At 41.4% G+C, this 25310-nt stretch overlaps 2 protein-coding genes across 8 annotated transcripts in view; one reads left to right on the forward strand and one right to left on the reverse strand.

Annotated features, from left to right (window-relative positions):
* tmem176 (transmembrane protein 176) lies at positions 1-12258 on the reverse strand. Of its 3 annotated transcripts, none has more exons than XM_041984265.1 (7): positions 12132-12258; positions 9313-9444; positions 8366-8476; positions 7848-7904; positions 7468-7614; positions 2750-2866; positions 1-236 (listed from the first exon to the last, which is right to left on the reverse strand). In XM_041984265.1, the coding sequence occupies exons 2-7, from the start codon at positions 9436-9438 to the stop codon at positions 177-179; spliced, it is 618 nt and encodes a 205-aa protein (XP_041840199.1). In that variant the 5' UTR covers positions 9439-9444; positions 12132-12258; the 3' UTR covers positions 1-176. The 3 variants fall into 3 exon arrangements, with proteins under 3 accessions (XP_041840199.1, XP_041840198.1, XP_041840197.1); XM_041984264.1 differs by having other exon boundaries at positions 9313-9441; positions 12132-12255; XM_041984263.1 differs by lacking the exon at positions 12132-12258 and adding an exon at positions 11253-11279.
* Positions 11412-25310, forward strand: part of si:dkey-9i23.16 (uncharacterized protein LOC571915 homolog) — a 20061-nt gene continuing 6162 nt past the window's right edge. For 2 of the 5 annotated variants that reach the window (XM_041984266.1, XM_041984271.1), the window contains exons 1-3: positions 12346-12446; positions 23512-23590; positions 23687-23797. In XM_041984266.1, coding sequence (XP_041840200.1) covers positions 23516-23590; positions 23687-23797 — 186 coding nt within the window. In that variant the 5' untranslated portion in view covers positions 12346-12446; positions 23512-23515. Of the gene's footprint in view, positions 11552-12345; positions 12447-23511; positions 23591-23686; positions 23798-25310 lie in introns of those variants that run through there. The other 3 variants (XM_041984269.1, XM_041984270.1, XM_041984268.1) reach the window with 3 other exon arrangements.

Consider the following 25310-nt stretch of genomic DNA (forward strand, 5'->3'; position numbering starts at 1 on the left):
TTTCTTCCTGTATTTCAGCTCTGGTGTTCTTCAGTTTGAGTCATGATGCTGAAAAGAACAGATTTGGAAGGCCTGGACAGAGACTGATGGAAAAGCTGCCGCCAACATGTCCAATGATCAATAATTCACAGATATAAACAGCTGATCAGGTTGCTGACTTCTTGTCCAGTGATTGGTCAGTTCAGGTCAGGTGGTGTGAGAGCTGTCGGGCTCGGTGGAGACGCATGAGTCAGGGACTGTGAAAGAAAGCAAGAGAGTCCTATTAATATGATAAAAGGCACGGGCCCGGGGATGTGTTTCCTCACATTCAGGCTCATGTTATGTGTGAACGTCTTCCTGTTACAGAGGTGTATTTTCCTGATGGAGCTTTCGGTGAACAGCTGTTTTCATGGTGTCTGTGGATGAACGTCAAGGACAAACTCCTTACAGACTTCAAATTTCAAGTTTATATGGCCCAATAGCAAAGAAAATCTTTTATAGGCAGGATCCCCAACTCCGGTCCTCAAGGCCCACTGTCCTGCAGACATTCGACACCTGAGTCAAATTAATGGCTCATTAGCAGACTTGTGCAGAGCTTGTCAGAAAGCCGTTTAACTTCAATCAGTTTTGCAGCAGGGAGACATCTAAGACCAGCAGGAAAGTGGGCCTTGAGGACCAGGGCTGGGGACCTCTGTTTTATAGGATACCAGAGAGATTCCAGTCCTCAGCTGTTTGTGGAAGATGAAGTGTTACGACCAAGCCCTGCTAGAAGATATGAGGCGTAACAAAAGAGCACTGTGGACAGGTGGTTAAAAGGGGGCTCGTGGATTTTATTATCACAGGCAGAAATGAGGAATAATAGAAAAAAGGGGGTGAATCACACGTGTTGGGGGTAGCGAAGCTGCTAACCAAAAACACAATAAAAACAGCTATTTTCTAAACTCAACTCAAAACAAACCAGTATAAAGCAAAACCAAGAATAAATAAATGAAAAACTGGCCAACTATTCTATGATATATTAATAAAAGATGAAGCAGCTCCAATATTTAAAATTTAACCAAATATTCTATACACAACTACAAACCTAAACTAGCTCAACACATTCTACTTTTAACTATAAACTAACTAAATATAACAAAAAGAGAAACCAAAAGGGCTTTACGTCTTACCAAACAAATATAAAAAAACACGACTATCAGTCAGCCAAACGAGGAAGACAAAAGCTAAACCGTTTTAACACCGCTGGAAAACAAAGACACTAATTCTACTATAGAAAAGCACCACCAATCAAATCACACGGTCACAATCAAAGCTCGCAAACCAAGGGCAGCTGCAGCATTCCTTATTTTCTGGTAGCACACAGGCATTTACTTACAAAACAAGTAATGTTTAACTGACGGGCATAATGACGGGCAGCCTAACATGAAGCATCCGCTGTGTGTTGAACTGCCAGTATGCCTGAAATAGTTGTCATACTTTTCTTTACTAAGCTGTCTTTAATATTTGTGTTGTTTGCATGTAATTGTTTTTTTCATCTCCTCACACGAATGACACGATCGGAGTGATCTGAAGACATTATTAGGGTGTTTCATGTAGAGCTCCGCTCATTTTTGGCCTTGATTGAATCATTTTGATCAGGTCACTGCAGGAACTTGAACTGTGCTTTTACATCTTTGTCTTCATTGAGACTTGATCCAAGTTTACTGAGGAGATGGTTTCTTAGCCTGATTATAATATGAATGAAATGAAAAATGTCCTCTGACGGACATTATAGTGATGTACAAACTCTGCTTTTTATGGAGTAGCGTGACTGTCAGTTATCACGAGTCATTTCTGATTTTATTTCATACTATCACATCATAACAAACCTGCTGTTGTTTCATTAGTAACAGGCAGTAAACACTGACATGTCCTCTGGCACATATGCTACCAGCTGAGAGACGCAGTGCTGATCATGCTGAGCAAGAGGAACTTGTCAGTCATGTTGATCATATTGGTCATGTTGATTAGGATGATCAGGTCAAACATGAAGGTCACATTCAAGTTGATTTAGCCAAACACGTCATTTTTAACATGTAGATCAATGTCGATCATGTCGATAATGTCCATCAAGACCAGTTATGTTGAGCATCAAACACAATGTCAAACATGTTGATCGTGTTGATAACCATGAAGGTGAACGTATGGAACATGTTGGTCATGTCAGTCGCGGTGAACATGCTGATTACATCGAACTTGTCTTTGTTGTGTGGATCGTGTTGATCATGTGGCTGGTATTGATCATGTTGAACATGTCAATTATTTCAAACATGTTAATCCTGAAGAACATATTGATTATGTTGATCATGTAAAATGTTTATTGTGTCGAAAATATTGAGCATGTTTAACAGGTTATTTATGTCAATCTGGCACATCTTTACAACAGAACAGCTGCTTCAAATAAACAAAGTGTGGCAAAAAATATGTGAAGTTCTGTGTCAGATATTAAAGTCAGCTCTGTCACAAAACAGATGTTGTCCCTTTGCATGGATTAAAACCATTTGGACCGTCTGGACCAGCTTCTAAACACTGGCTCACCACAGCGGAAATACTGTGATATATGTGTGATATAAGTGACTCTAAAATATGACCTGACACAACATGTTGCATTCAACACAGCAGCTGAATGCAACAAGAAATCTCAGCATCTCAGCACGGGCGGCTGTAATTCTGGTTTAATTTAGACTTATTTTTAATTACATGCCATCTTGACTAATGACTGTAGACTTACAGTGTATGGTCCAAAGCTGCGTCGCTGCCTGAAGAGAAGGAAGCATATGATGGCAGAGATGGCCGTCTGGGTCAACGTGAAGACGAGGAGGGATGACTTGAGTCCTCTGCTCAGCTTCTGTTGGAAGATGAGAGATGCACAGAAAACATGTTTATTATGTATGTTCGGATCAGTCACACCTGCAGCTGCCATAGATATAAACATGCAGAGATAAATCTACTGTGACAGAATTAAAAAATAGCTGCACCGGTTTGTTGTTTTCCAGGGTTCGTTTAGAAAGTTCCATTTGTATTTTTTATTGTAAAATATGTGTTGATTGAATTTCAATTCTAAAGAAAAAGACCTGAACTCAGAGGTACATCCAGAATCATTTTCAACAAAAAAGAGCTAAAACCTGAAATTATTCTTGATAATGTGTTCAAAACCTTACAAAGGTCCAAAACACCTGTGTGTGTGTGTGTGTGTGTGTGTGTGTGTGTGTGTGTGTGTGTGTGTGTGTGTGTGTGTGTGAGTGTGTGTGTGTGTGTGTGTGTGTAAGATCAAATAATACACACTTCGCACAAAAACTAAACCTGAAAATCCAAGAAAGTCTCTAGACTTCTGTCATTAAACTTCACAGGACATGAATCAGGAACAGAATATAAAATCACCTATCCATCCATCCATCCATCCATCCATCCATCCATCCGTCCATCCATCCAACCATCCTTTCATTGACTCATTCATCCCATCCATCCATCCATCCATCCATCCATCCATCCTTTCATTGACCCATCCATCCATCCATCCTTTCATTGTCCCATCAATCCATCCTTTCATTGACCCATCCATCCATCCATCCATCCATCCATCCATCCATCCATCCATCCATCCTTTCATTGACCCATCCATCCATCCTTTCATTGATCCATCCATCCATCCATCCATCCTTTCATTGATCCATCCATCCGTCCATCCATCCATCCATCCTTTCATTGACCCATTCATCCATCTATCCATCCTTTCATTGACCCATCCATCCATCCATCCTTTCATTGATCCATCATCCATCCATCCATCCATCCATCATCCATCCTTTCATTGACCCATCCATCCATCCATCCTTTCATTGTCCCATCCATCCATCCATCCTTTCATTGACCCATCCATCCATCCATCCATCCATCCATCCATCCATCCATCCTTTCATTGACCCATCCATCCATCCTTTCATTGATCCATCCATCCATCCATCCATCCTTTCATTGATCCATCCATCCGTCCATCCATCCATCCATCCTTTCATTGACCCATTCATCCATCTATCCATCCTTTCATTGACCCATCCATCCATCCATCCTTTCATTGATCCATCATCCATCCATCCATCCATCCATCCATCCATCCATCCATCCATCCATCCATCCTTTCATTGACCCATCCATCCATCCATCCTTTCATTGTCCCATCCATCCATCCATCCTTTCACTGTCCCATCAATCCATCCTTTCATTGACCCATCCATCCATCCATCCATCCATCCATCCATCCATCCATCCATCCTTTCATTGACCCATCCATCCATCCTTTCATTGATCCATCCATCCATCCATCCATCCTTTCATTGATCCATCCATCCGTCCATCCATCCATCCATCCTTTCATTGACCCATTCATCCATCTATCCATCCTTTCATTGACCCATCCATCCATCCATCCTTTCATTGATCCATCATCCATCCATCCATCCATCCATCCATCCATCCAGCCATCCATCCATCCATCCATCCATCCATCCATCCATCCATCCATCCTTTCATTGACCCATCCATCCATCCATCCTTTCATTGTCCCATCCATCCATCCATCCTTTCACTGACCCATCCATCCATCCATCCATCCATCCATCCATCCATCCTTTCATTGGCCCATCCATCCATCCTTTCATTGATCCATCATCCATCCATCCATCCATCCATCCTTTCATTGACCCATCCATCCATCCATCCATCCATTAATCTTTTCATTGACCCATCCATCCTTTCATTGACCCATCCATCCATCCATCCATCCATCCATCCATCCATCCATCCATCCTTCCATCCTTCCATCCATCCATCCTTTCATTGATCCATCCATCCATCCATCCATCCATCCATCCATCCTTTCATTGATCCATCCATCCGTCCATCCATCTATCCATCCTTTCATTGACCCATCCATCCATCCATCCATCCATCCATCCATCCATCCATCCTTCCATCCTTCCATCCATCCATCCTTTCATTGATCCATCCATCCATCCATCCATCCATCCATCCTTTCATTGATCCATCCATCCGTCCATCCATCTATCCATCCTTTCATTGACCCATCCATCCATCCATCCATCCATCCTGTCATTGACCCATCCATCCATCCATCCATCCTTTCATTGACCCATCCATCCATCCATCCATCCATCCATCCTTTCATTGATCCATCCATCCAATCATCCATCCATCCATCCATCCATCCATCCATCCATCCATCCATCCATCCACCCACCCACCCATCCATCCATCCATCATGACAATAAGTGTGATATGATAGTAATGAAATCAGAGCAGTAAAACTTTGATCCACAGAAGTTTGGTATAAAACACAGATGAAAGCAGCCATAAATAACCCAGTAGAAATGTGCCACGTGCCGATTGTAAGTGAAGCAAGCTGAAGCACATATCCCTGTTTGTGGGCAGCTCTGATCTACGAGGCAGAGCGAGCTCCATGTGAGGAGCAGCAGACTAAAATCTGCAATAATTACACAGAAACACAAACCAACCACAAAGCAACAAACAGAAACTGATGGACCAAATTACTCTATTATGTCATCAAAATGACCACAAACTCAAAGTGAATACAAAACATAAATACAAAGAAACATAAACCAATTTAAAAAACAACAACATGAATAATAAAAATTTAAAACAGACGTAAATAATAGGAGACTAAATTATTACAAGTTCCAAACTGCTGACAAACAAGAGGATAAAAGCACATCAGTGATGGAAGCAGGTTCTTTCAGACTGCAGGAACCTTTCCGTCATTCTTCCTGCTTTATAAGAAGCAGCAGCGTGAAGGAAACCTTCTGTACCATCAGTTTTTTAAGGTCCCAATGCCTGTGTAGCAAATAAACATCTGCGGGGAAACTTTTGTAAAACTTCACTCATTTCAGCAACAGCTCTTAAAGTTGGGATCTAATGATGTCAAGAGAACTCGGAGGAATGGAGTGACAGTGAAGCTCGGGATTTTGGAGCCAATTACAAATTGCTTTTGACTCATGTGGAGAACAAACTGCCAGATTTCCCATCTGCAGTGTGAGTAGAACCAGAGAAGATCAGGAATATATGGTGTAATTCAAGGACATGAAGCTCAGTTGAACATAAATATGAAAGAAATGACAAATCTTTATATCTAGATAGATACCCTTCTACCGCACTCAGGCAACACACTAATTTTTGACTGGCCTCATTTCCAAAGTGCATCCCTTTGAATGATTTAATATTTCACAATGAAGGGAACCAATAACAATGTTTTTTCCCCCCACATAATTCTTAGGAAGGCAAACATGAAGTTAATAGTTTAATCAAATTGGGGGCAGCGCTGAGCAGAACAGCTGGCATGAGAGCAGCGAAAGAAACAAACCAGAGAAGAAGAAGAGGAACAGGAAGGGGACAAAAAAGCAAAAGAAGAATGAAGACGGGTACAACAACTGTAGAAATACACAAGCTTTTGAAGAAATACTATATGTGAGTGTTTAGGACGAGCTGGGCGGCTGGATAAAAACTTTATAACAATGCATTCCCGCCGCCCACCGGTGTCTGAAACTGATGTTCGATCGCAGGAGTGAACTCTGAACTCAGCACTGCCCACTAGTGGAGGAACTGACTTAATAACCATGGCAACGTAAAACAAGCACAGAAGTATGAGGACGACGATGACGTATGACAACGTTTGAAATGGACGTCACTATTTACGTACCTGTCCCCGTTCTCATCGTCTTCCATTCTGTCTGCCCTATCGCTGTCATTCACTGTCCTTTCGTCCTCCTTACGGCCTCTCTCCTTATCTCTCCATCCCTCCTCCACATTCCTCTTTCTTTTCACTTCTTCCTCCTTTCATCTGCCTTTGTCCTTTCTCTTTTTTTTCCTCCTTTCCCTGGCTGTCTCTCTACTTCTCTTGTTCATCTTAACCCTAAATTATTGCTTTGTTCTTTTCCTTTTTACCTTTCTTTTCAGGAACCATCCAGAGGTGTTGTTCCACCTGGAGAGGAGGAATGTTTTTACTTGTCTAAAAAACCACATAGAAGACAGCGGAATCATGAAAAATAGTATCTGTGTTCAGCGGACCCTTCTGCCGCTCACTGTTCAATATAATTCTTTGTGCACTAAGAACGACTGTTTGTTGGAGGAGAGTGCTGACCTACAAATGAACTGAAAGCTCTGACATTCTCTCTGAGTGCGTCAGATGACAGAGAATGGCTCTGGTGTCATAGCAACGGCAAGTTACACATTAGCTGCTTTCTGACATTTTCCATCATGGCTGCCCAATACTGCAAATTATGCAGGTATATGTTTATCTCAGCAGGAAGAAGCTGCATAACTGGCATCATAATGCATGCAATAGAGGGATATGAACCTCAACATAGAGACAAACAACAAAAACACATAAAACATGACATGAAGCGAAGCTGTAACCACCGTGGCAAAGTGTTTGTCATCACAGTTGCCGTGGAACATCTTCTGACAGGGAACCTCTGGATTCTTGTCCATGTCCACGGAGTAGATGATCACAGCCACCATCGACAGCACCAAACTCCCCGCGCTGACCATCAAACACACCTGCAGCTGAACACATATATGTATATTTATAGCATTTACAGACGTTCATGAGAACATTATTGTTTTTTTTATTCAGATTCAGTGTCAACAAATTGTTAGATATGTTCATTATTGATTAGTTTGTTTGTTGTTGCTGATGAACGTTGCTGCGTCTTACTGTGTTATGGGGCTCAGCTCTAAAAATGCTGCTTTTAGCATGTCATTGAGCGATTTGTGTGTTTTGTGTGTGTCAGACTCACAAACTTCATGGTGCAGTGTTTGTCCAGGATGATGGCAACCACTCCTGCTGTGATGAACTGACAAGTAGACACATTCAGTTTGTTCTGTTTAGCTGGTCAAAGCCTTTCAATTTATCATCAGAGCTGTCAGAATTAAAAACACAACCTACGTCTGACCTGACTCAAGCACCAAACTCTTCATTTGATGTTCATGTTCTGAACACAAACATTATCCACAGCTCATTTTTCTTTAACAGGACTATATCTGGTGGCACTGCTAAGTGAAAACCTCCAGAAAATCAGTGGAAGGCTTCCCTCCCAGAGTTTCATTCATGAAGCTCCTAGCTTCAGAGTGGTGCGTTCACTGTCACTGGCTGTTTGGATAAGCTGCAGCGAGGAAGAAAGACACCCTGAATGCAGTTCAATCAGCTGACACGTCACCCAGTCACTTCCTAAACCAACTAAGTTACCCACAAAACCTGTTCCTCCCTCATCAGCCTGGATTTACGTAAAAGCATAGAAACAGTGTGCAGACTCACCATCAGGCCGCTCCACCAAGGAACACCCAGGGCGACCACGTCGGTGAACTCAACAAGGTGCAGAGGAATGGAGTAGGATATCACCATCACACCCAGCATCACCTGACTCACCTGCACAAACACACACACACACACACACACTTTTCATTGCTACAATACCTACAGCATCAGCAGATGAAGAGGAAGACTGTATGGTGCTGTTATATCAAGGCACTCTCAAAACTCAGAGACACAAACAGTAATTTGGTTACGAAATGAAGAACAGCTGCTGCTCAGGTCCTTTGTCTTATTTTAGTTAGCACATCACATACTAATGGTAACCATTAGCGACTGCCATGCTGGGAAGGTGTGGAAATCATCTGCAAACACAACTTCTAATGTGAATAAATGTCTGAAAATGATCAACGCTGACAAGTTTAACATGAAATATTTCTTTCTCTCCAGACTGATGACACTCCATTAACTTTCTCTGACCAGCAGTAACCAGTCTAGTAACCAGTGTAAAAACCAGTAACCGATTTAATAACCACAACTCAGTGTAGTAACCAGCTTAGTAACTAGTGTAGTAACTATAACCAGTTAACAGTGCAATAACATGTAACTATTTATCAGTAACCAGTTATCTATAATCAGTAACTAATGTAGTAAACAGTAACTTATGTTGTAAATAATAACCTGTAACTAACGTAATAACCAGTAACCATTGTAGTAACCAGTAACTATTAATGAGCACAGTAACAGTTAACTTGAACTAGTACAGTAACAAGTCACCAGTAACCTGTTATCTTTAACTAGTTCCTGGTAACTGCCCAGTGCACTAACCAGGAACAAGTCACCAGCAACCAGTAATTAGCATAGTAAACAGTAACCACTGTAGTAGCCAGTAACTAGTAACCATTAGCCAGTAACTACTAGCCAGTAGCAAGTAACCAGTGTGGTGGGCTCACCCCGAGACATTTGGGCTCTCCTCTCTGGATGGCGGCCCTCATCTCCTGCTGTCGGTCCGTCAGCTTCACTGTGTTCACATCCTCCATCACCTGCACCGTCAGATCTCTGCAGACCGACACCGCCATCACCTGCTGAGGACAGCAGAGCTCAGCATGAGCTTGACCAAACCCCAGGTCGTAGACCTCACATGAACTGCTTTCTGTGCCTCGTATAGGTAAACTGGAACCATCAGCAGGACTCTAATGGTTGTAATGGCTGTGAAGGCCTGCTTTTCTAAGCTGTTTTCCTCCGATCAACAGTTTTAAGCTGATTCCTTCACACCATGTTAAAATCTGCAAGGCCGGAGCTAGGATGGTGGTCAGGGTGGCACTGGCCATCTCTGACTGGACACACCAGGTGCCACCTCAGATGAATGACAGGTCACTGGAGGAGGAGGAAAGAAACATCTTTCCAGACATGGATCCCCAGTATCACTACACCAGTCTGAAATAAAAGTGTTTCCTAATTAGTCATCCCTTAGGAATATTGGGATCCGAAAGAGATCGTGTCCCTGTGCAAGTGCAACTAATGTTATGTAACCTGATGTTAGCATGAAGCTAAGTCGCAGTTCTAATCTGGTAGCACTGGATTAGTTTGAAGATAATTTTTAGTCATTTCTTGGTTTCACTGGTTCTCACCTTGGTGCTTAATGTAAACTTTAAAGAATGCTCAGAGTTCCTCAGTTTCCAAGTTTAGCACAGCCTAAGCTAAGCTAAGTTAAGCTAAGCTGAGATAAGATAAGATAAGATAAGATAAGATGAGATGAGATGAGATGAGATGAGATGAGATAAGATAAGATAAGATAAGATAAGCTGAGATAAGATAAGATAAGATGAGATGAGATAAGATAAGATAAGATAAGATAAGATAAGATGAGATGAGATGAGATAAGATAAGATAAGATAAGCTGAGATAAGATAAGATAAGATAAGATGAGATGAGATGAGATAAGATAAGATAAGATAAGCTGAGATAAGATAAGATAAGATGAGATGAGATGAGATAAGATAAGATAAGCTGAGATAAGATAAGATAAGATAAGATAAGATGAGATGAGATAAGATAAGATAAGATAAGATAAGATGAGATGAGATGAGATAAGATAAGATAAGATAAGCTGAGATAAGATAAGATAAGATAAGATGAGATGAGATGAGATAAGATAAGATAAGCTGAGATAAGATAAGATAAGATGAGATGAGATGAGATAAGATAAGATAAGCTGAGATAAGATAAGATAAGATGAGATGAGATGAGATGAGATGAGATAAGATAAGATAAGATAAGATAAGCTGAGATAAGATAAGATGAGATGAGATGAGATAAGATAAGATAAGATGAGATGAGATAAGATAAGATGAGATGAGATAAGATAAGATGAGATGAGATGAGATGAGATAAGATGAGATGAGATGAGATGAGATGAGATGAGATAAGATAAGATAAGATAAGACTTTATTTGTACCAAGGTGGGGAAATTCAAATGTCTCAGCAGAAGAAAGCTATGAGCTTGAACTGATGATTCAGTTAAGTTTAACAGGAGGCTACCAAAGCTGAAAGTTATTTTTAAAGTAAACTACAACATGAAAATGTGGAGAAATATAGTCTTTAACCAGTCAATGATATAAGAATGAGGAAAAGTTAAATAGTTCAGACTTATTTGGAAAATGGCATGACAACGTTCACGCTGTGAAAGAACCCAGCAACCCCTATGTTCCAACACTAGCCAAGCAAGGATCCAGTTTACCATCACCACCAGACAGTAAACCAGAACTGCCAGGTAAAGAAGCCATTGATCCCCCTCTTACCTCATACTGCACCCTAAAACATTCAGCTTACCTTTCTATGGAGCTTTTTGAACTTGCAAATATTTACACTTAATCTGTAAACTGTAACTTACTTTATTTCTCATGTCTCTCTGATGTGACCACAGTCATCACAGTAATGTCAGAGAGAGGAGCAAAACAATTTTCTTTCTTAGTATGTGACCCCCTGATAAAGTCTATCCCACCCTCTGCCCCCCTCCTCCCCATATAAAAGTTTAGCTCCGCCATTGTTTGGGATCTTTAACCATCTGCAGGTTCCTGGCGTCTAGTTTTTATTTCTTGTTCTGTTCCAGTCCTCTGTCTAACTGCTGAAGTTTCTTCATCTTTCTGTGGCGTGAAGAAGATCTGAGATTCTCCTTATTAAATCCACCAGGTAAAAAGTCAAAACTTCACTTGTGTTATCTACTAAAACTGGACGAATTAGAACTGGTGATCAAAGCCCCCATCATGATATAAAGCAAAAATTCATTTTTATTAACTAAGTTTTTAAAAATTATTATAATTTTTATTGGGCTGAATGTAGAAATAAAGATGAGGATGCTGGGCTGGAGGAGGTTAGGTAGTGTTCAGGTCTTCTGCAGAGCTGTGAGGTTTACTGAGCTGCGATCAGACTCCGAGTTGGTTTAAAACCTGATCTGTTTGTTCAGCAAACAGAAAGAAGAGACTTTGGTGGGGCAAAGGTTTATTTTCCTCATCTGTCAGTTTGATGAAGGACCAGAAGACAAAGTCTAACATGATTCCTAGCAAAAATAATTGAGGGTAAAACAGTGGTATGATATGAAACCTGTCTACATGGTAGTTTACGCATTCTTTACGCACGAACCGATCGGAGCGTATTGCGTAATGTCATCTTAATTTCTCCAGCAGCCAGCAACATATAGAGCTAACCCCCACACCAGCCCCTCCCTCAGAACACCTGGGTAGAAAAGAAGTTCTAAAAATCTCATTCCTACCTTTGACTCGATCAAAATGCCGGTAAATCGTCCTTCACCGTTCAGTCTTCGGTGGAGCGTCAGGAAGGCTTGATGCGCGTCCCCGGTATCCCCTCTGTCCAGGCGGGTGCGTGAGAGGACTTGTTGGTCAAAGAAAAACGGAGTTGTGTATCTCTGGAAGAAATCCAGCGGAGCTCCTCCTTCACTTCCTCTGCTGGTTGTGCATTCCTCAGATCTTTCACGGTGAACGGCCCAGCCGCAGGACAGCAAACATCTTCCTCTGGGACCAGAACCGGACCCGAACCGGTGTTACTCTGACACCACTGACATTTCGAGGTAAATAACCTGCAGCTTTACTCCACACTGTGTTGGTGCTGACGTTAGTTAGAGGACAAAATAATGACCAGTCCTTATTGAAGAAGAGAGATCTGGTTGTCTGGATACGTCTTTACTGATGGCTCAACATCAGACACTTTCTGACAGCAGCTCCAGTTTTTATCGTCTTTCAGGTACAGTGTGGTTCCTGCTTCACAGTAGATTTCTGTTCTCTTTGCATTGTTTCATTGATAGTAAATCTGCCCTGCGCCGTTTTATTCAACAAGTCACAGCTCATATATTCCCACTGCTGATTTTCTGCCACAGCTCTGATTGGTGGACAGATGGGAGTGTTTGTTTTTGTATAGATGACTGAGAAGACCCAGAGTTGAACTTGTTGAACAGTTCAGCAGGTTTCTTTACCTTTTTGTTTCCCCTCAGAGTTCAGGAGGTGATGGCTGACAGCTGGCTGCTGTCTTCCAGGTGTATGTGAACCCTCTCTACTCACTCTGTTAGTGTAATTCAGCATGAAGCCACTTCTACAACTTAGTCATCATTTCTTGCTTGTTATCCACAGGACAAAATAATGTTTTCAGCTTTTTAGTGTACACATTTTGCTGGCTGAAGTGTTACTGACAGCAACTATCTGTCCAGGAGAGGTAGAGTTTTATCAGAACTTCATTAATCCATTATTTCTTCTCAGCTGTAACTAAGAAGCAGGACCTCTGAGGCTGTGTCAGCATCACTGTGAAGGATCTTCACCTGCCACAGTGAACCTGACTCCTTTTCACCTTCTGATCTCTGTGAGGAGAAGAGAAAGAAAGCTGCTGCATGGCTCCGCTACTGTGTTTACTGTGTTTGACTATTCAGTTAGTTATTTTCCTGGTTTTGAAGCCCAACTACTGAGTTTGCACCTCCTGTCTAAGGCTAATCCAGCACAATATTCATCCTGTCTTTTCTCTGAGATTTCTCCAGCCAGTAAAAGTCAGTCTGATGTTGACTCTTGTCTTATCTCTTTTTCTGTCACTTTCTCTCTTTCTTTTCCTCTCTCGCTTCCTCCGCTAATGTCCTCTGGGGTTTCTGTTTTTTAACTTGTCCCGTCCAGCATCATAGCAAGCAGAATGATGGTCTGACTGCTGTGTTTTCCAAACAAATTTGCTTTGCCAAGAGGAGCTTTATGGATATAAGGGTCCTCTTTAGATTATTATTATTATTAATATTAGTTTATTTTTTGCTTAATTTACATTTTAATGCTGGACCTGACAGAGGGGAAAAAGGAAGGAGAGTGAACAGAAGAGAAAAGAAAAGCAAAAAGTGGAGAGAGGAGACAAAGATACAAAAGCTAGAAAACAAGTATGAACAGAAAAAAATACAACCAGCTGCAACAACTGTAGAGAAACAGAAAACATATATGACCTCTATCTGAAAACACAGAAGACAATCATCAGGAGAACCTGCAAGAAGACAAAATCATGAGCTACCAAAAAACAACCACAACAGCAGAACATATGCTACCAGTCAAAAGTTTGGACACACTTTCCCATTGAATGATGGGGAGTGGTAGCCTAGGGGGTTACAGAGGTGGGCTTGGGTCTGGAGGATTTGGGTTCACTTCCCCAGGTACATGCCCCCCCCGAGCAAGGCCCCTAACCTCCAACTGCTGCCCAAGCGCTGGAAACTGGCCAGCCTAAATACAGAGAAGGAATTTCCCAGGTGGAACAAACAACAACAACAAAATTAGAATCTAATGGGAAAATGTTTCCAAACTTTTGAGTGCATGTATATAGGTGTGTGCATGCATGCATGAGTGCTAGATATGAGGGAGTGTTGTGTTAGTTGTGTTGAGTGATGCAACTACTCTAAAGCTGAAAAGCAGAGAAGCTCCCAAGCACTATGATGGAGCCAGAACCAGACAGCCCACCACAGGAAGGAGCATGGACCCACCCGGAAGGAGGCAGAGGAAGGCTGCAGTCAGACCACCCACAGCAATGGAGTATGGACCCCAGAGGACCAGGGCCAGTGGCCTGTTGACCCCCTGAGCACAAGCCAAGAGCCAGACCTTGTGAGCCTAAAAGCCACCCTCCTCACCAAGGAGGGGCTGCCCCGCCCAGAACCCAGGTCACTTGCCTGCCTTGGGTCAGCACCCACCCCAGTACTCCGGGAGACTACGATGCCTCCCCAACCCCCCCATCCCAGCTTGAACTTGAGTGAGTAGCTTTTTGCCCATTACCCATGCTGGGTTTATTCTCAGCTCTTTAACACATGAATAGTCAGGAACGTTTTAATTCACCTGTTGCAGCAAGGGACAATCATCTTGTTAGAGCTTTTTTTTTCAATAATTACTTAAACATGGAACATTTGGACATTTGAATTCAGAAGTCGAATGAAGTGATGATGTATTTTAAGTTCATTTCGACATCATAAAAAAGCCAGAATTACTCAACTTTATCAAACTTTTTACTTCCCTCTTCATTTAAAACAGATGCCAGGAGGCTGAGGACAAATAATATCTGCTGGTCACTCCACTGATTTAAGACTTGTTACCATGGCAATAAAGATTCTGGAGGAAAAAGTTGTTGCAGAGGAAGGAAATGTGGTTATCATGGTATTTTCAAGCTATAATAACAACAACAACAACAACAACAACAACAATAATAATAATAATAATAATAAATCAGAGTAACAACTGTAAAATAAATAATTTGACTACAGTTGTCAAATAATGAAAGATTTCAGATGTGCTTTGTGGAGTTACAGTGTGACCTTCCTCTTTATGAAGACAGCAATCAGTCAGAATCAAAGATCCACTCATCATTCACAATAACTCATTTTTAAACAAACATTTTTTATTTGTATTTTATTTCAAAAACTAAAATTTCAAAGAAAGAAATCTGAGAATTTAACAGAAAATCAAAGCTTTCAAAGTTTGAAAAGGGTATAGGATGAAGTGAAATACTCCTTTAGTTCAAATTTTTGTCCATAATAACTTCCAGCCTTGGCTGCATCGTGGGGCTTTATTGTTTACAGTTTACTTGCAGTGAAAGAGCCGGCAGAAGCGGAAAGATTTCTTCTTTTAGTCCAATTTCAAGCATTAGAGTAGTTTGGATCAGGACTATAATTATACATTCATCTGCTTTAAAGACTGTTTTTTAAACACTGTAAAGCTGAGACTGGATTAACAGGTTAACTTTGTCCCTACGACACAGATCAGCGGGTTATACGCTGAATAATGATGCTAAAGAGACAGCCCGCTCTCTAAAACCTTCACACACATACAGAAAAACCTGCGCTTTATGAAATTTTTCTGCTTTGTGACACAAAAACAAATGTAGTTTGTTCATGAGATGTATATTTACTGTTGTGCAGAGGAAGAGGATGTTGTTAGTGATGATGTTATTGTAGTTTAATCACAATCTAGCACATAAAACACCTGCAGCTGCCTGTTCAAGTCCACCGTAGTCTAAAGTTTTATGTATCAGGACATCATAAATCGGCTGGACCTCATCAGGCACCAAACTTCACATCAACAACATGACACATCACGTTGTGTCATTATTCTCTAGACATGAACTAAAAGTCAGAATAAGTGTGTGAAAAGCTGCATCCAGCTTTTCTGTTTCTGCTGGATTTTAAAGGTTTAGCAGCAGCCAGGTGCTGCTTGGCAGTCAAAGCACTGATTAACTGATCATGAACAGAGTGAGTTCCTCCATAAAAGCAGAAATTTAGTCAGTTTGTTGCTCTGCAGTATTCAGGTGTGTGTTTACACATTGCTAAGGAGGAAAGACATCAACAATGATCTTAGAGAAGCAAATGTTGCTGTCCATCAATCTAGGAAGGGTTATAAGGCAAGGGTAGACAAGTTCGGTCATAGAGAGCCGCAGTCCTGCAGGTTTTAGATGTTTCTCTGCTCCAACACACCTGGTTCAAATTAACTGGATCCAACAGCTTATTCTGCTCAATGACTTATTCATTTGAATCAGGTGTGTTGAAACAGGGAAATAACAAAAACTTGCAGCATTCTCTAGGACTGAACTCACACTACACCTTGTATAAGGTCATTTCCAGACTATTTGTAGTCTAATATTGTACAAAGAGAAAGATCATTAACAAGTGGAAAACATTCAAGAGAGATGACCATCTTCCCAGGAGTGGATGTCCCAGCAAGTCCAAGGTCTGACCTTAGAATGCTCAGAGAAACTGCAAATAACCCAAGACCTACGTCTCAGACTCTCCAGGCCTCAGTTAGCATGGTAGATGTTTACGTTCATGACAGTCCAATTAGAAAAATACGAGTATGGCTTGTTTGGAAGGCTTGCAGGAGAACGGAGCCAAAAGTAGCCAGATTAACCCAGTTATGTCTGCTCGATGTCCTCTGGACCAAAGTGGAGATGTAAAATACAGAAAACCAAATACGGCATAGCAGCACAAAAACCTCAGACCAACTGTCAACATGGTGGTGGGGGGATGATGATCTGGGCCTGGACATCTTATAGTTATTGAGGGGACCAAGAACTCCTCCATATAGACCAGTGTTTCTCAGTCCTGGTCCTCGGGGACCACTGCCCTGCACGTTTTAGAGGTATTCATCTTTAACACACCTGACTCAAATTAATGACTCATTAGCAGGTTTGCAAAGAACTTGACGAGCAGTTCAGTTAATCATCAGATATGTAGGAGTTGGAAATAACTAAAACAGGCAGGGCAGTGGTTCCTGAGGACCAGGATTGAGAAACACTGGTATAGACCTTTCCTATGACCGTTTTATGTGTTGTGCCATTACTGCTGTGACTTTTATCTGCAACTGCATGCAGACATGGACAGCAACATTGATAGTTACTGGACTGACCACTTGAGACAGCAGTCCACAGTTACTGATGAGGACGTCTTATCTGGCGATCTAAAAACTACAGAAACAGAAATGGCTTTTAATAACTGACAATCCACACTGGAATAGAAAACTCAAATCTGGATATAATTGAACAAAACTTGGTAAAGAAATGGCTTCAACCTTTTGCAAAAGCTCTCTTATGTAATATATCTGACATATTTCTGTTATTTCTGGTCTTTAGGCTGCAGGACCCCCCTGTACATGATCTGTTTGTGGTCCAAGACTGAATGGTTTTTATTTTCTGGTCACAAAGTTCCCCTGATAAGAAGAAATTACGTTAAATTTACTAAACGTCATTTACTCTCAGCAACACTGCAGCACCTTGTCTCTTGGTGGTTCCCAAATGTTTTCTGCAGGCACCCCCCTGATCCCCTTACCACATGCACCTCGATGCTTACAAAGAAACATACGAAGAAATGTGGCCTGAAATAGTCTTTAGTTAATTGGCTGCTACTTCGTTAACTATAGTTAAAACCATGTCAGTGGCAGAAGGGACTCTCAGCTCCTCTGCTACAGTATGAGACGTTTTAAACCAGGAAACTGATCTACTTCAGGTGAGGTGAGCTTTCAATGAGATGGATGCTGCTTTAGTAAAACAACTCTGCTATATATGACAGCTGACTAGTTTATTTCTAAAGTAATCAACAGGCTTTTCTTTGGGTTCAGGATGAGACTTCCCCAAGTAACGATAGAACTTGTTTGGCTTCATTCTGTCAGATGCTGATATTTTAAGATATAAAACACACTGTGGTCTCTCTTCATTACCCACCATTGACCTTTACAATTACTCTACTATTACCTGGTCAAGTCCAAAGCGAAATATGCTTCATCATGTTTACTTGTCTCTTTTTTTTAGGAAGTTGAAATCTCTGTTGTTGATTTGGTACTTTCACAAATTTGTCCATGTTTTGTTAGCACTGAAAAAACTATAAATTTTATTTAGCCTTGCAGCGTCCCCCCTTAACATAGCTCTGGGCTCCCCCTGGGGGGCCCGCCCCCCAGTTTGGGAACCACTGAACTAGTGTAACAAATGTCACTTGTTACGTCTTGTTATGATGGACAGAAACATGGATATGTAGAATTTAGTGTTGGATTGCCCACTGTTCACCTAAATTTACTATGCTGATGTAGCTGGGTATGAAATTACGGAAGCGTGGAGCTGTCACCCAAATAAAAAAAAAAAAAATCGGACCTTATCACGTTATAACGTGATATGTTTATTGTAAAAACGTGAAACGTATCACGTTATAACGTGATACTTTATTGTAATAACGGACACTGGCTCAAGAGTTCCCAAGTTGGGGATGCCTGCTCTGTGGCAATTCAGACACACACACGCACCGTCTCACTGTGCGCAGGCAGGTGACCTACGTGTTTCTCATTTCTGTACAACAATAAACCAGAGTAGAACAATTAATCATTGTCAAAAAGAACTGAAAAGTTTCTGCTTGATGAGTATATTTTCCATAAAATGTACTTTGCTCCAATATAGGTCGTAACAACATCTGCATACAGTACAGGCTATGTTCTTATAATAAACTTATCACGTTTTAACGTGATACGTTTTACGTTTTTACAATAAACTTATCACGTTGTAACGTGATAAGGTCCGATTTTTTTTTTATTTGGGTGACAGCTCCACGCTTCCGTAGAAATCCAGTGTTTCCTCTACGGTTATATCAGGTACCGCTGCTGTTCAAACAGCCAAGAACTGCACAAGTCCTTCCAGACATTGTTAAGAAAATAGTGTGCTTCTTTTTCCTTCTGCTTTGGTAGAAGGTTTACTTCCAGGATTTACCTGGATTCGTCCCTACCAATGTATAAGAGTCACACACGAGTCTGTCTGGCAGCTAAGGCTTGGCTGAAACTGTTTCGTGCAGCAGGACAATGATCCCAAACAGCAGCAGATCTACAACAGAATCAAGATGTTGACATGATCCAGACCTCAATCTGACAGAAATGCTGTGGTGGGACCTTCAGAGAGCTGCAGAAGCTAAAGATGCAAACTTCAGTGAGCTGAAGCAACGATGGAAAGAAGAGTTCCTCCACGACCATATGAGAGGCTGAGAAGATGATCCAGTAAACCTTTACTTCAATTACTGATACTAAAGCAGCTTCTACAAGCGGCTGCATCATGAGGTGGACACAGTTCTTACAGTGATTCTGACTTTTTGCTCATTTTCAGTAAATGATGAGACAGTCTGATGCATCTGAAGCTGAACTTTTACCACCTGGTGAGAACCAGAGGAGTTTAAAATGTTTTGATAAGTAAAATTAAGAATCAGAGGGTGGACTTTGCTTTTCACAACTGTAACATAAATATTTACTCTAATGAAGGGACTTTTTCCAGATTATCATAGAACAAAATGTCCTCCATTTTTCTATGGGGCCTCCTTCGTCTGTGTTATCACCAGCAGTGTTTTCCTCCTCTCATTCCCGCCCTCGCCTCCACATCTGCTTCTCATCCTGCAGCATTCCTGTCTCTCCTCAGAGGATAGTGACATGTGGTTTTCATGAACTAACACACTCAGTTCCTTTTTTCTCCCTCTTTCACTGCCTCATTTTGTTCTCCATTCCTCCGTCTTTGTGGATCCGCTCCGATACGCAGAAAACAGAAACATGTTTGGCTGCTCTTTCATAAACACAACACACACACACACACATACACACACAACTTCCTTTTATGGGCGTCCCACTTTGACCGTCTCCAGCTGCGTGATCATGTTGTTCTTCGGCTGTTTTCATCTCTGTTGGCTTAAGGTTTATTAAACATGATAACAGTGTAGTTTAAGGAGTTAGCTGCGGAGGTTCATGTGTTTTCTCAGGACTGAGATTTTACAGTACTTTGACTACTGCTGGTTTCTTTCCCACCTCAACATGTTCACATCCAAAACAACCTCATGAAACTGAAAAACTGTCCAGTAGGGATGTTTACTCCCACAGTTCCCCTTTTGATGGTGTTTCCACGCGGTTGTGACCTGATGAAAAGGAAAAAGACTTGTCAGGAGGAAGGTTGTGGTAAAAAACCAGTAAACTCTTGACTCTGAATCATCAAAGCTCCTCAGATCACTTGTCAGCCTCTGTTTCAGTAGCTATTATGATGAGTTAAAGATACATGATTAGGGTCCAAAAATACTCAGAAAAGATTTTTTTTTTATTACTCAGTTGTGGTTTCCATCACATTACACACAATTATTTTTGTGTGACCATCAAATATAAAGTACAGAAGGTTTTGTAACTGAAATGTTTACATTTTTCTTCAAGAAATCCTCCTCAGTGCGGTTTTTACCTAAACAGAAACCTTCTATAATCTAATTCAAACCAGCATCAGCTGTATGCATGTAATTTCTTACATTTACAACCCCAATTCCATAAAGAGGTTGAACGGGGGCAACAAAAACCTGGGAACACATTTCTGTAATAGAATCTGATCAGACCAGGTCTCTGCTGTTGCTTTGACATTTGAGGCCTTGCTGTGATTAATAGTACTAATATAATTCCCAAACAGTTGGGATGCTTTGTAAAATACAAACAGGTCAACAGGTCAGTAGCATGACTGGGTATCACAGGAGCATTTCAGAGAGGCAGAGTCTCAGATGGAAAGATGGACAGAGGTTCACCAATCTGAGATAAACTGTCAAAAAGTTGCGTAACAATTTCAGAAACATGTTTCTTTAAGGTAAATGTATGAGAACTTTGAAGATCCCACCATCTACAGTGATTCATATCAAATGATTAAGAGAATCAGAAGAAATCTCCGTGTGCAGGGGACAAGGCTGGATGTTGATGATCTTGGGGTCCTCAGGCAGCGCTGCAATAAAACCAGACATGATTCTCTACTAGAAATCACTGCATGTACTCAGGAAGACTTCCAGAAACCACTGTCTGTGAACACAGTTCACCAGGAAATCCACAAATGCAGGTTAAAGCTCCATCATGCAAAGAAGAAGCCAGATGTGAACAGGATCCAGAAACACTGCTGGACCAAAGCTTGTTTAAAATGGTCTGAGGCAAAGTGGAAACCTGTTCTTTTTTTTTTTTTAACTTGTCCTGTCCAGCATCATAGCAAGCAAAATGATAATCTGGTTGCTGTATCGTGCTGAACAAATTTGCTCTGCCAAGGGGAGGCCTATGGGTAAGGCTCCTCTTGATAATCTGATTCATTTATTTATTTATTTACTTTGAATCACAGAATCTATGTAATCTTGCTGGACCTGACCGGAGGGGACGGAAAAAGATGGAAAATAACAAAAAGAGCAAAAGGGAAAGAAGAAAGGAGACAAAAAGATCACAGACAGAAGGAAACGACCCTTCAATCCACACCATCACCAGACAACAAACTGTTACACCTGTACATAAACACACCAGAAAATTTCCTACAACTTTTACAAAAAACAGAAACACACACACAGAAAAAAAAACAAACAAACAAAAAAAAAAAAAACAGGGCTGCCAGTCATTAAGAGTTTTTAAATAATAACCAAATCAAAAAGACATAACAGCAACCAGATACTAACTCACAGGAAAAATACAAAAAAAAAAAATTTTATACTTATCGCTTAGTATTAAAAACCCACTAGACAACTCAGTGACTGTGTCATGAGAAACAAGGAGTGATCAGTGATGAAGAGTGATGAGTGAGATCATGCAAATGCGACCATGCCTCCAAGGAGGCAAGAGGCAGACCAGGGCCCGAGGCCCGGGCCCTCAGCAGCAGACCCGGAGCACCAACCCAAGCCACCCCACCACGAAGACGACTCCAGCCCCACCCGAAGGGCGGCAGAGGAGAGCCCCAGCAAGAGCCCCCACGGCTGGACCAAAAACACTGCTGGACCAAAGCTCGTTTAAAATGGTCTGAGGCAAAGTGGAAACCTGTTCTGTTGTCACACGCATGAAAATGTGAAATTCTTTTAGAACACCATGGACGGCGTGTCCTGCAGACTAAAGAGGAGAGGGAGCATCCAGCTTGTTATCAGTGGACAGGTGAAAAACTGCATCTCTGATGGGATGGGGCTGCATTAGTGCCTATGGCGTGAGCAGCTTCCACATCTGTGAAGCTCCATCAATGTTGAAAAGTACATGGAGGTTTTAGAGCAACATCTGCTCCCATCCAGACAACGTCTCTTTCAGGGAAGACCTTGCTGAACCACATCCTGCATCCATCCCAGCAGCATGGCTTCACAGGAGAAGAGTCCGGCTGCTGAACTGGCCTGCCTGCAGTCCAGACCTTTCACCAGTACACAACATCTGGAGCATCATGAAAGCAGAAATCAAGGAAGGTCCAGGACGGTAGAGTAGCTAGAATCCTGCATCAGACCAGAATGGGACAACATTTTGTTGGAGTTTTATGGGGTGGTAGAGAGGGAGGAAAAAGCTTGATTGGGTATATTGCTACACCTCAACAGCAGACGGCTGCAGTTTTCAACAAAATTCTTACCGTCTGGTCTCATGGAATCTGCCTGTGGAACCTCTCAGGTCTATTAGCTCTTCAGTCCAGTGGCTGTGGGTGGGTGGTCTCTACACACACCCTTTGACTGGCAAATAAGATAACCATAGACCCTTCTCACATCCTCTACGAAGAGTATCAGCAGCTCCTATCAGGTAGATTGAGGAGAAATATTAATTTATTCTACATTTCACACTGGTTTTTATCTGTAAGCTCTTAATGGATGGATGTGTTCGCACTTTTAAAGGATGTTTTCATGGATTCTATGTTTTACAGATATTTAGAGAGTCTGTTTTGTAAGGCTACAGTTTTGTCTGTAATGATTGTTGATACGATATTGCAGCACAATTTTCGCTGCAAGTGGACAGTAAAGTGTTATGTTATCTTATAAACAGTCTCTGGTTTCTCCATCTGATTTTAGACTCAGAGTTTAGTTTAGTTTCTGCCAATCTGCTTGTTTTCACAACTTTTGTTTGGACCAGCAGATGCTGTAGATCTTTAGACACATGAAGCTGATTCTGCTTATTTAGTCTGGAAACTTGACCCATAAGTTAACTGAATGAAGCTTTAAAAAACAACCAAAAGACTTAGATTCCAGTTTGACTGGACAAGAGGAACAACCAGAGATTAAGACTCAAAATACTTGTAATCTGACCCAGCTTCGGTTTGTCGTCCCTGTCTCTGGAACCTGTACTAATAAAGTTACTCTAACAGTGCTCTGATGGACCTGCTGTTAATGTCCTGTTTTGCAGCAGCATGGCTTCTGAGGAGACAGCGGCCGGACCTCGGTCACATCGTCTCGTCCCCTGGTTTGATCCGGAAAGTGCTGCGGTGAGATCAGGCAGCGCTCAGCCTACGTTCACTCAAAATTACAGGAATTGAACCTGTGACCTCCATGAATGGGTAGTAAGTGTCCTTTGTGTGCAGGTGGTGACCATCCTGTTGGGGCTGTTCCAGGTCCTGCTGTCTGCCTCGATGGCCCACACTGACCACAATCTGCCAAAGCTCTTCATCCTGCCGCTCATCCTGGGAATCCTGGTACGTCCCTCAGCAGTCAGATTCAGCTTCAGCTTAGATGAAGAAAACCTTCAGATGACAGAGAAAACAGCTTGTAACTGATGATAAGAAACATGATAAGAAACACAATTTAATATTATTTGATTACTATTGAGGAACATTGGTAATTTGGTGTGATAGGTACAGTTTATACTAATGCTTTTCATTTACATGCATGCTTCATGCTTATTTTAAACATGTTTTGTATGTTTATATTCTCTGTTGGGATAATAATAATAATAATAATAATAATAATAATAATAATAATAATAATAATAATAATAATAATAATAATAATTATTATAATAATAATAATAATTATAATAATAATTATAATAATAATCTCTATAACTGTGCCGTGAATAACCAGCAAAGTTTTTTTTAACTTCAGAGCGCCCCTCAGTGGTGACATGAAGCAACAACATCCACCTCACACAGGGAAACACAGGCTGACATGAGGAGAGGCCTGAAAATATTCCCATCTGAACTAAACTAATCTAACTAGTTGTTTTAGTTACCCAAACCAAAGAATAACAGCCACAGCAACATGTCATATGATTCCAAGCTGCTTTAATATTTACATAGATAGATAGATAGATAGATAGATAGATAGATAGATAGATAGATAGATAGATAGATAGATAGATAGATAGATAGATAGATAGATAGATAGATTTAGGAGGTTTAGGAGTGTGTTTCTAGGAATTTTTGACCATTCTTTCAGAAGTGCATGTGTTAGGTCAGACACTGATGCAGGATGAGAAGGCCTGGCTCTCAGCCTCCGATCTAATTCATCCCAACTCTGTGCAGAACAATCAAGTTTATTCACAGCAAACTCGCTCATTCATGTCTTTATGGACTTTGCTTTGTGCACTGTTGCACAGTCATGTTGCAACAGAAAAGGGTCTTTTCCAAACTGTTCCCACAAGTCGGAATTTTGGAATTGTCCAAAATCTCTTGGTATGCTGAAGCACTCAGAGTTAATAAATACTAAATAAATAGTCTGTATTTATATAGCGATTTTACCCAAAGCGCTTTACATTACACATCACATACACCCATTCGCACACATATTTACACAAGAAGGCACTCAATCATGACCCATCAGGAGCAATTTGGGGTTCGGTGTCTTGCTCAGGGACACCTCGACATAAGCTCAACAGGCCGAGGATTGAACTGGAAACCCTCAGGCTACAAGACGACCACTCTACCCACTGAGCCACGCCACCCCATGGATTTTGTTTCTTTCACTGGAACTAAGGGGCCATGGCCAGCTCCTGAAAAACAGCCCTAAACCATAATCCTCCCTCCACCAAACATTACACTTTACACAATGCAGTCACACAAATACCGTTCTCCTGGCAACGCCCAAACCCACTGTCTTCCATCAGATCGCCAGATGGGGAAGCATGATTTGTCACTCCAGAGAACGCGTCTCCACTGATCCAGAGTCCAGTAGCAGCGTCTCTACACCACTGCATCCGATGCTTTGCAT

The sequence above is a fragment of the Melanotaenia boesemani genome, chromosome 4, assembly GCF_017639745.1.
Source record: "Melanotaenia boesemani isolate fMelBoe1 chromosome 4, fMelBoe1.pri, whole genome shotgun sequence".
NCBI lineage: Eukaryota > Metazoa > Chordata > Actinopteri > Atheriniformes > Melanotaeniidae > Melanotaenia > Melanotaenia boesemani.